Below are 15,571 nucleotides of genomic sequence, written 5' to 3'. Positions count from 1 at the left end.
AAGGAATGCTTGCCCTTTAGCATATTTCTACAGGATTATTTTACTTTTCATTCTGAAAGAAACAAATATAGGTATCAAACAGAAGCCTCTGAGTTATAAGAATACTTTTCAAAAACACTGTGTTTCAACACAAAAGTATTAACTAGAGTCTTTTATTGAGAAAACTAAGTGTTTGCAACTAAGCTTATTATCAGAAAAAAGGCACTCAATACTCTGTCACAGAATTAACTTGAAAAAATATTAAGCAATATAGGAATTTATTAAGGTTCTAAAAGGGGCAACTAAGTCTTATGCTGTTGAAATAAAATTAGACAATTACCATTAACCTCATTATTGAAGTGTTAATAATGGTGGTATGACTCTAAATCACCAATTATATGTGTCACTGTATATGATACAGTGACGTGACTCCCATACCAGGTTGCTTAACCACAGTATTGTCAGTAACTACAAAAACGAAAGGAGAAAGGGCTACAGGACTAGAAGATGTATGGGGTAAAGGCATGCAGGTTTACCACAAAATGATGAACTTTAAATCTCATCAATCTCCGAAAATAAATACATGCCCACATTTAGGAAACAAGGTAAGTACCAGTGAAGTCCCCTTCCACAATGCAGGCCACCTCTGCAAAGTGCCGCCAGCTAGTGGAAGCAATGCTGGCTGCCACGGGCAGTATATCTCCAATGTGTGTGCACAGAAGGGCTGTGTACTTCTTCAGCAAGGAACCAACCCCCATTAGTTCAGGACCTGAAGGGAAGATTTAGACAATTTCATTTCACTATTAAAATTTACTTTGTAAATAAACTTCATTGTTCCACTATTCTACTCTCATCTATACATTTTTTACCTATAATAATTTTCTCAAATAGGAGCGGTTAACCTTACTTATTTAGTCCTTGGCTCCTTTTATATCACATAATTTGAGAAACTGAATTTGGATATACTGATTTTTATACACTGCACTATATAGTATCTAAAAACTTCGAGTAAAAATACTAAAGTCATAACTTAAGAGTTCTAAAACCTTATATCCAATATACATGTTTTCGAAGTCCAAGTCTTAATGCCTGAAAATTACTCCCAGTGAACAAAGTTAGGCATTTTTCAATCTCGTAAAAATCCTCAACTTTTCGGAGCTTCCCTGGCGGTCCAGTGGTTAAGACTCCACAATCCCAATGCAGGGAGCCCTGGTTCGATCCCTGGTCAGGGAAGTAGATCCCTCACGTGGCAGCGAAGATCCTGTGTGCTGCAACTAAGACCCAGCACAGCCAAATAAATAAATATTAAAAAAAAAAAATCAACTTTTCCTCCTACATGGCTCTTAACAGCTTTTTAGTCATTTTAACTTTATGACATTGAGATGGTCACCTCTTTCAGACTGAAATGGTTCACCGATTTCAACCTGAAATTTTCCATCCTCCACAAGTGCCTAACGATTTTCAGGAAGTAACAAAGTTGTTTTAGACTATACTGGCTATAAAAATATTAACAAAAGTAGCAAACCTTTCCATCACTGCCAGAGAAAACTACCTTATAAAAAGCCAGTCACTCCTTTGGAGTTTATGGAAAGTGCTCTACTCTACGTTGCACACAGAACTGAGCACTTAACGTATCATCCTATTTTCATTCTCACAGGCACCCTCAAGTCTTATCCTAACTCTGTAGGTGAGCAATCTACAGCCCCCAGGAGACTTAGTTCCGTATCCAGCAGCTAATAAACCAGAGCTATAACTGAGACTCAGTCTTCCTTCAACAATGATGCATTCCTCCTACTACACCCATCTAGCTTACCAGGGTGACATCCAAATATTAGGTCACTATTTCGTCCCCACATTATGTCAATCTCTAACAGTCCACAACTAACCCGTGGAATAAGTCTGATAAATCTTCTGTAAGACTAACCTGAACATAAAGGATGCTATTTCTCATGTCTAAGGAATTTAAATGTTAACACAATGAAATAAAAAATATTGATGAGTCTAATATAGAAATATCTGTCCAAAAAAAGTGGATGCAAAAGTCCTCCAAAATTGGTGCATCTAACAGTATAAGAACTACACATCTGGGCCATGCAGAATAGGCATGTCAAGAAGCCTAAATAAAAAAGCCAAAATACACACAAGACACTTTAACATTTTAAGTAACTTACTAGAAATATCTGAAGTCTGACCAACATTTTCTCCTGGATAAAGTTTACTGATAAGTAAGCGCTGAAAACGCAGCAACAAATCCAATGAAGCAGATCTCTCATGACTATGTTGCTCAAAGTCTAGACATGATGATATCCGACGGGCAACATCTTTCAATCTGGCTACTGTCTGAGAAGCAATGTTTCTATGCAGGAGAAAGAGGATTACAAAATTAAACAAGTTATGTTTGTTTTTAAAGGGGGAGAGGGGTTGTAAAAAAAAAAATCACAACATAAACTAAAATCAGAAATAAAGATCATACACCCAGGTGACCTGCAGCTGGCTTCCTTCCCCAAATGTGTGTCAGCTGTATCTGCAATAAGCACACCTCATTCAAAACTGAGCAGAGGCACACGGAAGACACAAAAGGTAGAATGATACCCTTTGCTTTACAGATGTGCTCCTAAGAGTTGCATGGAACAGTCCAAAATGATAGAAAACTCCTGTACAAACCTTTGGAAGGAAAAGTAACTGTTATTATTTTTTGTCCAAATCTGCATTTCAAATCTAAATGTGATACTATCCTTAAAGACAAGATCCACTAGCATTTCTGCATTTGCCTCACAAGTCTGCCTTCAGACCTCAAGTAAGCACCCGGGTGGGCCATGTAGGGGGATACCCAGGGCTCAGAAACTACAGGAAGGAAGATCAAAGCGGGTACAAATAAAACAGGTCAGAGTAAGAGGTGCTCAAAGAATATGGCAGCAAGGAAAGGAGCAGAGGATCCAATTCCAACTGCAGGATCCAACTTGAGCAATGAACCATCAGTAAGTAAATGGGGAGAAAAGAGAAAGTACAATTAGGAGAGTAGTAAGTGTTCTGTTTCCATGAGCAGAATGCAAAGGAACTAGGGCACAGAGGTCAAAACAAGGAAGGGGAGTGGACACAGTGGACACTGTAGGTGATGGAGTGCCAGGCTGCTGGGACTAGATTCTGCAATGCTGAGCCACCAGTTTTGAAAGGAAAGTGGCATCCTGTTTGTGTCCAAGAAAGGTAACTAAAGTCAGTGTGAAAGCAGATTTTAGAGGGCACAGGGAACACCAGGTAAGACCCTGCCACCAAGGGGCAGTCTCAGTGCCAGGTGAACAAGGTCTGATCCGTGGTACTGAAAACAGAAGGAAGAAGGGAGTTAGTGAAGGAAAAGAGCCAAAGCAGAGCCTGGTTCTGGAACTCCTGTCAATGTAGCTCCACCACACCAGCCCAAACCCAGCCAGGAGGGTGAGAGCCAGCGGGCTGACAGCGGGCACTGTCACTGAGGAGGCGAGTCCAGAACCTCTGCACAACACCAGGCCACGGAAAAGCATTCTGCTCCACTTCTTCGATTTCTAACGTAACAGCAGGTTTGAGGAGAACCTCTGTCAATCGTACCAGCCCCCAGGGTTCATCCACTACAGCAGTGGAGTGAGGACAGGAGCAGAAGACACACATCAACTCACGTCCACAGAGCTGAGAAGAAAGAGCAGTAGGGACCCCTGGCTTGTGTTCAGCACTCCCGGCCACACAAAACGCAGGTGGGTGCTCAGGGCCTCACCTGCGGTCCACCTCACCTTTCTGCTCCACGACCTGATAACCTGACCTGATAACCGTATCACAATAGAAGAAAAGGTCTGGAATCTGGGTTTTATGCCATACATGATGGAGCAAAAGACAGTAATAAAATACAATACAAATGTTAACTTATTTCCCTAATATAAAATTCAGAATCATAATCAAAGTGTGTAATTCTGATAGAGTTCATTAATTTAAAAATCTTCACAGCTCTCTATTGCCAAATATAAATGGTTTTCCGTGGTTCTTTGCCAGCATAAGAGTTACTCTGAAATCTGTTTCATGGCTTACTTTTGGCAAGCTGCAGTTTCTCCAACCTGTTTTCCAAAGAATAAAATATATGAAATGTCTCCAAAATCTCCAAAATGTAAATCTTTAGACTATTTTTCAACAACTGCATCAGCGAAGATGTGTTTAGACTCAATACATTGAGTCTCCTTTAGTCACAAACACTTACGGTAAGAAATAAATGTTAAAGTCTATCTCTGCAAGGGGAGGGGCACGTTATCTACGCTTATGAAAGGACCCTGGATCACAGGCATTCTGTTAGTGAGAGGGTTGTACATGCATTTTTCTTTTTCCATTTTCCAAACATTTTTAAGGTACTATTTACTCCATGTTTCAGTTTTTGTTCTGTATTTTCCGAACAGGTACATTTTCATTATAAATCTGCTGTGGAGCCAACTCCTCCCTGTATGCCAAAGGAACCAAAAGTAAAGAGGAAGGTTCAGAAGACAATGCGCGAGGATGGGCTAGAGAGCGCTGTCCAACAGAAAAGTACTGCCGGGGAGTCACGTGTGTACTTTAAAATGTCTACCAGTCACATAAATAAAGATAAAAAGAACATGTAAAATCAGTATTAATAATGTATTTATCCCCATATATTTAAAATATTATCATTTCAACATAAAACCAATAAGAAAAAGCATTGAGATATTTATATTAGTTTTTTGAAGACACAAAGTCTTCAAAAGCCACTGTGTATCTTGTACATACAGCACATCTCAATTCAGATAACTAAATTTTCATTGCGAATACTTGATCTGCACTTAGGTCTCATAAAAATGCAGAGCTGAAAAGGTAAATTCATATGGCCAAGTTATTCCAAACATAATTACAAGTTTTCTAATAGCTGAATCAGGTCTAAGATTTTTAATTTGAATTTTAATAAAAAATAAAAACTCAGTGTCTCAGCTACACTGGACACCCACAGGCAAACGTGGCCAACGCCTGCCAGAGTGAACAGCACAGGGCTAGGCAGGCCAGGATGGACAGGTCTCTACACACCAAGGGAACAAGTCGTCTGAACAAGCAGGAGAGCTGGCCCCTCACGGGAACAGTAACCTAAGACAGGACCGAGGTCAGAGAACCAGCACTGGCTCTCTGCCAGTGACACCAGCGGGCCCAGACACAGCCTCCTTGGCGAAGGAAGGGGCGGTCAAGAACTCGGAAAATCACATCTTGAGATACGTGCTTTTGCTTTAAAACTTCTCCAGAGACCTTTACCTTTTCACTCCAAAGCACTCAATGTGCATTTTCTCACTTGACCCTCGATTAACTCTGCAACATAAACACTTGCTCTTGCTGCTACTGCCACAGTTACCATGCTGGGCAGGTCTCAGTGGCCAGCTTTAGACAAGCAGGCACAAAGGCAGGCACAAAGGCAATTTTCTAGGAACAATTCCCAAGCTCTTGTCACTGCCACAGCTGCACTGACTTAATTCACTTTATTTCAGACTGTTATAGTGAAGATCAGAATGTGTGAATATTGATTTTAAAAATCATCACATTATAAAAAATTGGAAATGGGGTTTTTTATTAGCATTTACTAAAATGTATGTCAGGAACTAGCTCTAAAACTTCCTCTTTTAAAAGCTCACTGTGTGCCCAGCAAATTCTGGTGTTTCCAGGTGTGAAGGGCAGGCCACTCCATGCCAGTACACCGCCCACCAATGCCCTGGACTTAGGTACCTGAGCCAACCCACCAAGCCCTCTTTCCTCTCTGTATAAATAGTAAACCAGGAGCCAGGTTTACACAGAGCGGAGTTGTGTTACATAAAGGAGCAATAATTTTTCCTTGTCTAACAAATGCCTTTCAGAAACCACCCGGCTTTTTGGCTCTTTTTGACGGTCACCACAACGCAGGCTGACATTCTTTAGCAAACAGTGACTGATTACTTCAGCCCTTATCGAGGTTAGTCTCTGCGTATATTCAGACTCTGATTCTTACCTCCTTCCGATCAGTCCTTTGACAATAACACTCACCATTCTTTTACTTACTTCAGCTTTTGAAAGCTGTCTTAGAAACTAATAGATATAAATCTATGATATATAGAATGAGGCAAGGACACAACCAGTTTAAAAAAACAACCTTACCATGATGATTTTCATTTGTATCTACCTGCTTACTAATGAGGCTAAGAATCTCATCCTAGGTTTATCACACACTCCAATTTTCTCTTGTGTGAAAACTTTTAGAATCTCCAGTTCTACTTCATACATTCTAACGTCTCCTCTCACCTATATTTAAGAATCTGCTCTAAAGTCTATCCTAGGTAATTTTCAAAGTACTTCATCAACAACTAAACACATTTTTGAGACCCTAGTGCTCGATCTCACTATCTTAATATGAAAACCAATAATCCTCCTAATTAAAATATGTCTAATGCTATTTACCTAAGAAGCTGTTGTATGAGCTGAACCAGAGGCAAGCACTGTTTTCCAGAAGATTCATAGATTCCCGTATTAATAAGATCTTTATCCAATGGAGTCCTACTTCTATGAAATGTTGAGGCATTCGCTTCCTGTTCATCAATTTCTTTTTCCTTCTGTGCTTCTTTTTTGGCTTCAATATCCTGTAATTCATGAAACAGAAACTGGTTACCGGTTATCTTAGTAGCAGGTGTGAAGGCACCATGGGCTGAGCCCTGATCCCACAGCCTAGCTGTGTGCTGACTCACACACCTGGTGACAGTGGCCCACACCCACCCACTGGAAATCACGCCGCTCAGTTGCTCAGTTTCTAAACAGACGATTTGTCCTACAAACCCCATGTCCAGGCTGCCAGTGCTAATGGTCTCCAGCGTCCTTCTGTGAAGTTCCTAAAACCTTTACCCCTGCTTCTGGCTCTCACAACACCCAATGTGATCACCTAGGCAGAGTCTACCTGCTTTGTAAACATGAAGCAATAACCCACAGAATGGGAGGATACATTCCCAACTCTTGTATCTGATATAAGACGTACAAATACAGAAAGAATTCTGACAACTCAACAATTAAAAGATAAATAACCCAATTTGAAAATAAACAAAAATACTGAATAGACATATCTTCAAAGAAGATATACAAATGGCTAATGAGCACATGAAAAGATGCTCAACTTCATTAGTCATCAGGGAAATTCACATCTCCTAGGACAGTATAATAAAAAAGATGAACAGTAGCAAGCATTTGCAAAGATACGGAGAAACTGGAACTGTCATACATTGCTACTGGGAATGTAAAACGGTACAGCCACTTAAGAAAACAGTCTGGCTATACCTCGAAACATTAAACATAGAGTTACCGTAAAACTCAGCAACTCCGCTCCGGGGCATACGCCCATAAGAAATAAAAACATATGTCCACACAAAAACCTATGCACAGACGTTTATAACAGCATTATTCATAGTAACTTAAAAGAGAGAACAACCTAAATGTCCATCAGTTGATGAATGGATAAACAAAATGTGCTATATCCATACAACAGCATATTGTTTAGCGATTTTAAAAAATTAAGTACAACATGAATGATACAACCTGGCTGAACTTTGAAAACACTATTTTAAGTGGAAAGCGCCAGACACAGAAGGCCACATACTGTACAAATCCACTTATATGAAATGTCCAGAACAGGGACATCTTTAGAGACAGAAAGTAGATTAGCGGTTGTCAACAGCTGGGAGGAGTGGGGGATGCGGAGTGACTATTAAGGGGCACAGGGTTTCTTTTTGGAGTGAAAGTGTTCTGAAATTAGATAGTGGTGATGGTGGTTGCACAACTCTGTGAATATACACAAAAAAAAAAATCATACACTTTAAGAGACTGAATTTTACAGTAGATGAATTAGATATCAATAATGTTATTATTTTAAAAAATTTTTAAAGGAGGTATCTTTTGCCAGCCAAATGCAACCAATATTCCTGAGGACCTACTATATACTAAGCATTGTTCTAGTAATCAAATTTACTGTGAAAAAGCACACAAGTTCTTTCCTACTGGGCTTTATTTTCTAATGGCAAAAGCCAGAACAAGTCTAAACACAAAGTCTTCCCCATTCTGAGGGGTGTGGGGACAAAGACCATGTCTAAGGAGTTGGATTGGAACTGTGCCACCTACTCTTCAGAATAAGAAGGACACAGATCAGACAGCTTGAAAATGTGTGTGCTTCTGACCCAATTTCATTTCTAGAACTTCTTCCTAATAATCATTCTTATACCCAATGACTTATAATCTTCAAAAATGTAATTAAAAATTATTTATAATAGTAAAAGTATCTAAAACCTAAATGGTCAACAATAGGGAATTGTTTAAAAAAAAAAAGTGATTCCCTTTCCATATGACAGACTTCCCCAAAGCAACAGAACAAATAGACATCGCAGAATATTCAACATAGAAGACATGGCAACCTTTTGAGTGGAAAAGATACAAACCACTGAGACCAGTTCTGGCATCATAATTAGTACTGTTAGTAAACATTTGCATTTTTGAAAGCCTGGAAGATGATACACAAAAAACATTAACAATGGTTATTCCTAAATGATGAGGGGTTTTCTATTTATGCCTTTCTGTAGCTTCCAAACATTTTTGTTTTAAAAAAAATGGCCTTTTGGCTATTTTTTCAGGCATCTTAATTATTGTCATAGTGATCACAATCTGCATACTCTATAGCCCACCTCCCCCTCTCAAGGTACCGCTCTCCAGCAGGACGCAAAGAATAAACATTTGCTAACTAAATTAATAGGTTCTAAAAATACTGCTTGGGGGGACTTCCCTGGCAGTCCAGTGGCTAACACTCCGTGCTTCCACTGCAGGGGGGCACGGGATCGATCCCTGGTTGGGGAACTAAGGTCCCGCGTGCCACATGGTGTGGCCAAAACACGTTTTAAAATAATAAAAATATGGGCTTCCCTGGTGGCGCAGTGGTTGAGAATCTGCCTGCCAATGCGGGGGACACGGGTTCGAGCCCTGGTCTGGGAGGGTCCCGCATGCCGCGGAGCGGCTGGGCCCGTGAGCCACAACTGCTGAGCCTGCGCGTCTGGAGCCTGTGCTCCACAACAAGAGAGGCCACGACAGTGAGAGGCCCGCGCACTGCGATGAAGAGTGGCCCCCACTTGCCGCAACTAGAGAAAGCCCTCGCACAGAAACGAGGACCCAACACAGCCAAAGATAAATAAATAAATAATTTTAAAAAAATAATAATAAAATAAAATAAAATAAAATAATAAAAATAAATTTAAAAAATAAAAATACTGCTTGGGTCTGGCCCACATGTGGACTGCCTCTGCCTGTTCGCTGTCATTGCTCCCATCAGGTGAACTATTACACTGAGCCACACGGAGCGCAGGAAGAAAAGGAAGAGGTTTGGGGTCAGCAAACCTGTCATTCACTAGTCATGACACCTTAGCAAATCACTAAACTTCTGTGGTACCTATGTCCACGCCTATAAAGTGGAATTTTAAGACAACTTTTTCCACTCAATGTGAAAAACAATTCACATTTCCTGGCAAGAAAAGAAAAATTTAAACAGAGAAAATTTTTCTCTGTCCTTTGGCCTCCTCTCTGCCCCCTACTGTACATTGCTTATCTGCATTATGCATCGATCAACCTTCCCTATCAGCAAATATACCTGGCTCAACCATAAAGAGCAACATTCTCCTAGCATCAACAAGACAACACCTTCAAAGAAAACCCTCCTTCTTCATCTTGTAAGAGGCCATGATGATGCTTAGATATGGATTGTGTAAACTGTCAATAATACATAATTTAACATACAGCCCTCTGTCTCAAAAAACTTATATAACTGAGCCTTGAGTTGTAACGAACGCAATAGTTCTCAGAGCTTTCTGAGATGCTGTTCCTGGGTTATAATCCTCAATTTGGCTTGAATAAAATTTTCTATTTCTTTCTTAGATCGACTGATTTTTTGTCAACATCAACATGGCTTACAAGGTTAAAAAAAATGAAAGTAAAGTACACAGCATAGTATCTGGAAAATAACAAGGTACACAAAGAATGATACTTGCAACTAAAATCATTACATTTATGATTTCCTCTAATTTTTTTCAATTTAATCAAAGTAGGTATATTTTCAAAAACATTTTTAATACACTCACTTCATCCAATTTTATCACTGTAAGTTTTTACATTGAAAACTATTATGACAATGAAAGCAACAAAAGAAGCTATGAATGGCCAATAAGCACATACAAATTAACACCCCACCCTACCCTTAGAATAGCTAAAGCTTTTAAAAAGATTGACATGCTTCATGTTGATGAGGTCAAGAAACGGCTAGAACTCTCATACAGGATGGTTCAGATGTAAACGGCACAACCACTTTGGGAAACTATAAACACACACCCACCCTAGAACCCAGCAAATTCTAATTCAAACTATTTACCCAAAAGGAAAAACACGTGTTCACTGAAGGACTTTTACACAGCATGATCAGAGCAGCTGTAGACAGTCAAAAATAATCAAATGTCTATCAACAGGAGAATGGATACACCAACAGTGCCATAATCACACAATGGGGCACTCCTCAACAGCAAAAACAAAGTGACACTACAGAAGCCTCTTAGATAGCCTCATCCACCAAACAGCAGACAGCAGGAGCAAGAAGAACTACAATCCTGCAGCCTGCAGAACAAAAACCACAATCACAGAAAGATAGATGAAATGAAAAGGCAGAGGACTATGTCCCAGATGAAGGAACAAGAAAATCCCCAGAGAAACAACTAAATGAAGTGGAGCTAGGCAATCTTCCAGAAAAAGAATTCAGAATAATGATAGTGAAGATGATCCTGGACCTCAGAAAAAGAATGGAGGCAAATAGCGAGAAGATGCAAGAAATGTTTAACAAAGACCTAGAAGAATTAAAGAACAAACAGAGATGAACAATAACTGACATGAAAAATACACTAAAAGGACTCAATAGCAGAATAACTGAGGGAGAAGAATGGAAAAGTGACCTGGAAGACAAAATGGTGGAAATCACTGCCGTGGAACAGAATAAAGAAAAAAGAATGAAAAGGAATGAAGACAACCTAAGAGACCTCTGGGACAACATTAAACACACCAACATTCACATTACAGGGGCCCCGGAAGGCTAAAAGAGAGAGAAAGGACCCAAGAAAATATCTGAAGAGATTATAGTCGAAAGCTTCCCAAACATGGGAAAGGAAATAGCCACCCAAGTCCAGGAAGTGCAGAGTCCCAGGCAGCAGAAACCCAAGAAGAAACATGGCATGACACATAAGACTCAAACTGACAAAAATTAAAGACAAAGAGGGGACTTCCCTGGTGGCGCAGTGGTTAAGAATCCGCCTGCAGATGCAGGGGACATGGGTTTGATCCTTGGGCCGGGAAGATCCCACATGCCGCGGAGCAACTGAGCCCGAGTGCCACAACTACTGAGCCTGTGCTCTGGAGCCCGCAAGCCACAACTACTGAGTCCACGAGCCACAACTCCTGAAGCCTGCTCGCCTAGAGCCCGTGATCCACAACAAGAGAAGTCACCGCAATAAGAAGCCTGCACACTGCAATAATGAGTAGCCCCCGCTTGCCGCAACTAGAGAAAGCCCGCACACAGCAACGAAGACCCAACGCAGCCAAAAATAAATTAACTAATTTTAAAAAAAAAAGACAAAGAAAAATTATTAAAAGCAACAACGGAAAAACGACAAATAATATACAAGGGGACTCCCATAAGGTTAACAGCTGGTTTCTAAGCAGAAACTCTACAAGCCAGAAGGCAGTGGCACGATATATTTAAAGTGATGAAAGGGAAGAACCTACAACCAAGATTACTCTACCCGGCAAGGATCTCATTCAGATTCAACAGAGAAATCAAAAGCTTTACAGACAAGCAAAAGCTAAGAGAATTCAGCACCACCAAACCAGCTCTACAACAAATTCTAAAGGAACTTCTCTAAGTCGGAAACACAAGAGAAGAAAAGGACCTACAAAATCAAACCCAAAACAATTGAGAAAATGGTCATAGGAACATACATATCGATAACTGCCTTAAATGTTAATGGATTAAATGCTCCAACCAAAAGACACAGACCGGCTGAATAGATACAAAAACAAGACCCGTATATATGCTGTCTATAAGATACCCACTTCAGACCTAGGGACACATACAGACTGAAAGCGAGGGGATGGAAAAAGATATTCCATGCAAATGGAAATCAAAAAAAGCTGGAGTAGCAATACTCGTATCAGATAAAATAGACTTTAAAATAAAGAACGTTACAAGAGACAAGGAAGGACACTACATAATGATCAAGGGATCAATCTAAGAAGAAAATGTAACAATTATAAATATATATGCACCCGACATAGGAGCACCTCAATACATAAGGCAAATGCTAACAGTTGTAAGAGAGGAAATCGACAGTAACACAATAATAGTGGGGGACTTTAACACCTCGCTTATACCAATGGACAGATCATCCAGACAGAAAATTAATAAGGAAACACAAGCTTTAAATGACACAATAGACCAGACAGATTTAATTGATATTTATGGGGGGGGGGGACATTCCATCTGAAAACAGCAGGTTACACTTTCTTCTCAAGTGCACACAGAACATTCTCCAGGATAGATCACATCTTGGGTCACAAATCAAGCCTAAGTAAATTTAAGAAAACTGAAATCATATTAAGAATCTTTTCCAACCACAACACTATGAAATTAGAAATAAATTACAGGGAAAAAAACGTAAAAAACACAAACACGTGGAGGCTAAACAATATGCTACTAAATAACCAAAAGATCACTGAAGAAATCAAAGAGGAAATCAAAAAATACCTAGAGACAAATGACAATGAAAAAACGATGGTCCAAAACCTATGGGATGCAGCAAAAGCATTTCTAAGAGGGAAGTTTATAGCTATACAAGCCTACCTCAAGAAACAAGAAAAATCTCAAATAAACAATCTAACCTTACAAAAGAAGAACAAAACCCAACGTTAGCAGAAGGAAAGAAATCATAAAGATCAGAGCAGAAATAAATAGAAACAAAGAAAACAACAGCAAAGATCAATAAAACTAAAAGCTGGTTCTTTGAGAAGATAAAAAAAAATTGATAAACATTTAGCCAGACTCATCAAGAAAAAGTAAGAGAGGACTCAAATCAATAAAATTAGAAATGAAAAAGGAGAAGTTACAACAGACACCACAGAAATACAAAGCATCATAAGAGACTACTACAAGCAACTGTATGCCAATAAAATGAACAACCTGGAAGAAATGGACAAATTCTTAGAAAGGTATAACCCTCCAAGACTGAACCAGAAAGAAATAGAAAATATGAACAGAGCAATCACAAGCAATGAAATTGAAACTGTGATTAAAAATCTTCCAACAAACTAAAGTCCAGGACCAGATGGCTTCACAGGTGAATTCTATCAAACATTTAGAGAAGAGCTAACACCCATCCTTCTCAAACTCTTCCAAAAAATTGCAGAGGAAGGAACACTCCCAAACTCATTCTACGAGGCCACCATCACCCTGATACCAAAACCAGACAAAGATACGACAAAAAAAGAAAATTACAGACCAATATCACTGATGAATATAAATGCGAAAATCCACAACAAAATACTAGCAAACAGAATCCAACAACACATTAAAAGGATCATATACCATGATCAAGTGGGATTTATCCCAGGGATGCATGGATTCTTCAATATACGCAAATCAATCGATGTGATAAACCACATTAACAAACTGAAGAATAAAAACCATACGTTCATCTCAATAGATGCAGAAAAAGCTTTTGACAAAATTCAACACCTATTTATGATAAAAACCCTCCAGAAAGTGGGCATAGAGGGAACCTACTTCAACATAATACGTATAAGTCCATATACGACAAACCCACAGCAAACATCGTTCTCAATGGTGAAAAAGTGAAGGCATTTCCTCTAAGATCAGGAATAAGACAAGGATGTCCACTCTCACCATTATTATTCAACATAGTTCTGGAAGTCCTAGCCACGGCAATCAGAGAAGAAAAAGAAATAAAAGGAAGGAATACAAATTGGAAAAGAAGATGTAAAACTCTCACTGTTTGCAGATGACATGACACTATACATAGAAAATCCTAAAGATGCCACCAGAAAACTACTAGAGCTAATCACTGAATTTGGTAAAGTTGCAGGATACAAAATTAACGCACAGAAATCTCTTGCATTCCTATACACTAACAACGAAAGATCAGGAAGACAAATTAAGGAAACAATCCCATTCATCATAGCAACAAAAAGAATAAAATACCTAAGAATAAACTTACCTAAGGAGGTAAAAGACCTGTACTCAGAAAACTGTGAGACACTGATGAAAGAAATCAAAGATGACACAAACAGATGGTGAGATATACCATGTTCTTGGATTGGAAGAATCTACTATGAAAATGACTATACTACCCAAAGCAATCTACAGATTCAATGCAATCCCTATCAAATTTCCAGTGGCATTTTTTACAGAACTAGAACAAAAAAATCTTAAAATTTGTATGGAGACACAAAAGACCCCGAATAGCCAAAGCAATCTTGAGAAAAAAAAAAATGGAGCTGGAGGAATCAGACTCCCTGAATTTAAGACTATACTACAAAGCTACAGTAATCAAGACCATACGGTACTGGCACAAAAACAGAAATACACATCAATGGAACAGGATAGAAAGCCCAGAGATAAACCCACGCACCTATGGTCAACTAAGCTATGACAAAGGAGGCAAGGATATACAATGGAGAAAAGACAGTCTCTTCAATAAGTGGTGCTGGGAAAACTGGACAGCTACATGTAAAAGAATGAAATTAGAATACTCCCTAACACAATACACAAAAATAAACTCAAAATGGATTAAAGACCTAAATGTGAGACCAGACACTATAAAACTCTTAGAGGAAAACATAGGAAGAACACTCTTTGACATAAACACAGCAAGATCATTTTTGACCCACCTCCTAGAGTAATGCAATTAAAACAAAAGTAAACAAATGGGACCTAATGAAACTTAACAGCTTTTGCACAGTAAAGTATAAACGAGATGAAAGACCACCCTCGGAATGGGAGAAAATATTGCAAACGAATCAACTGACAAAGGCTTAATCTCCAAAATATATAAACAGCTCATGTAGCTCAATATCAAAAAAACAAACAACCCAATCCAAAAATGGGCAGAAAACCTAGACATTTCTCCAAAGAAGACATACAGATGGCCAAGAAGCACATGAAAAGCTGCTCAACATCACTAATTATTAGAGAAATGCAAATCAAAACTACAGTGAGGTATCACCTCACACCAGTTAAAATGGGCCTAATCAGAAAATCCACAAACAATAAATGCTGGAGAGGGTGTGGAGAAAAGGGAACCCTCTTGCACTGTTGGTGGGAATGTAAATTGATACAGCCACTACGGAGAACAGTATGGAGGTTCCTTAAAAAACTAAAAATAGAATTACCATATGACCCAGCAATCCCACTACTGGGCATATACCCTGAGAAAGCCATAATTCAGAAAGACACATGTACCCCAATGTTCATTGCAGCACTATTTAC

The 15,571-nt window shown here is 39.1% G+C and overlaps 1 protein-coding gene across 1 annotated transcript in view; it reads right to left on the bottom strand.

Moving 5' to 3' along the window:
* Window positions 1-15,571, bottom strand: part of HERC2 (HECT and RLD domain containing E3 ubiquitin protein ligase 2) — a 214,767-nt gene that overhangs the window by 128,873 nt on the left and 70,323 nt on the right. Inside the window, exons 20-22 of the mRNA XM_057551376.1 lie at window positions 6,415-6,593; window positions 2,151-2,335; window positions 593-748 (exon numbers count right to left, since the gene is read on the bottom strand). Coding sequence (XP_057407359.1) covers window positions 593-748; window positions 2,151-2,335; window positions 6,415-6,593 — 520 coding nt within the window. The remainder of the gene's footprint in view (window positions 1-592; window positions 749-2,150; window positions 2,336-6,414; window positions 6,594-15,571) is intronic.

Source organism: Balaenoptera acutorostrata, chromosome 8 (genome assembly GCF_949987535.1).
Source record: "Balaenoptera acutorostrata chromosome 8, mBalAcu1.1, whole genome shotgun sequence".
In the NCBI taxonomy this organism is placed as follows: Eukaryota; Metazoa; Chordata; class Mammalia; order Artiodactyla; family Balaenopteridae; genus Balaenoptera; species Balaenoptera acutorostrata.
Note: the sequence above shows the minus strand (reverse complement) of the source record. Positions and strands in the feature narration are given on the sequence as shown.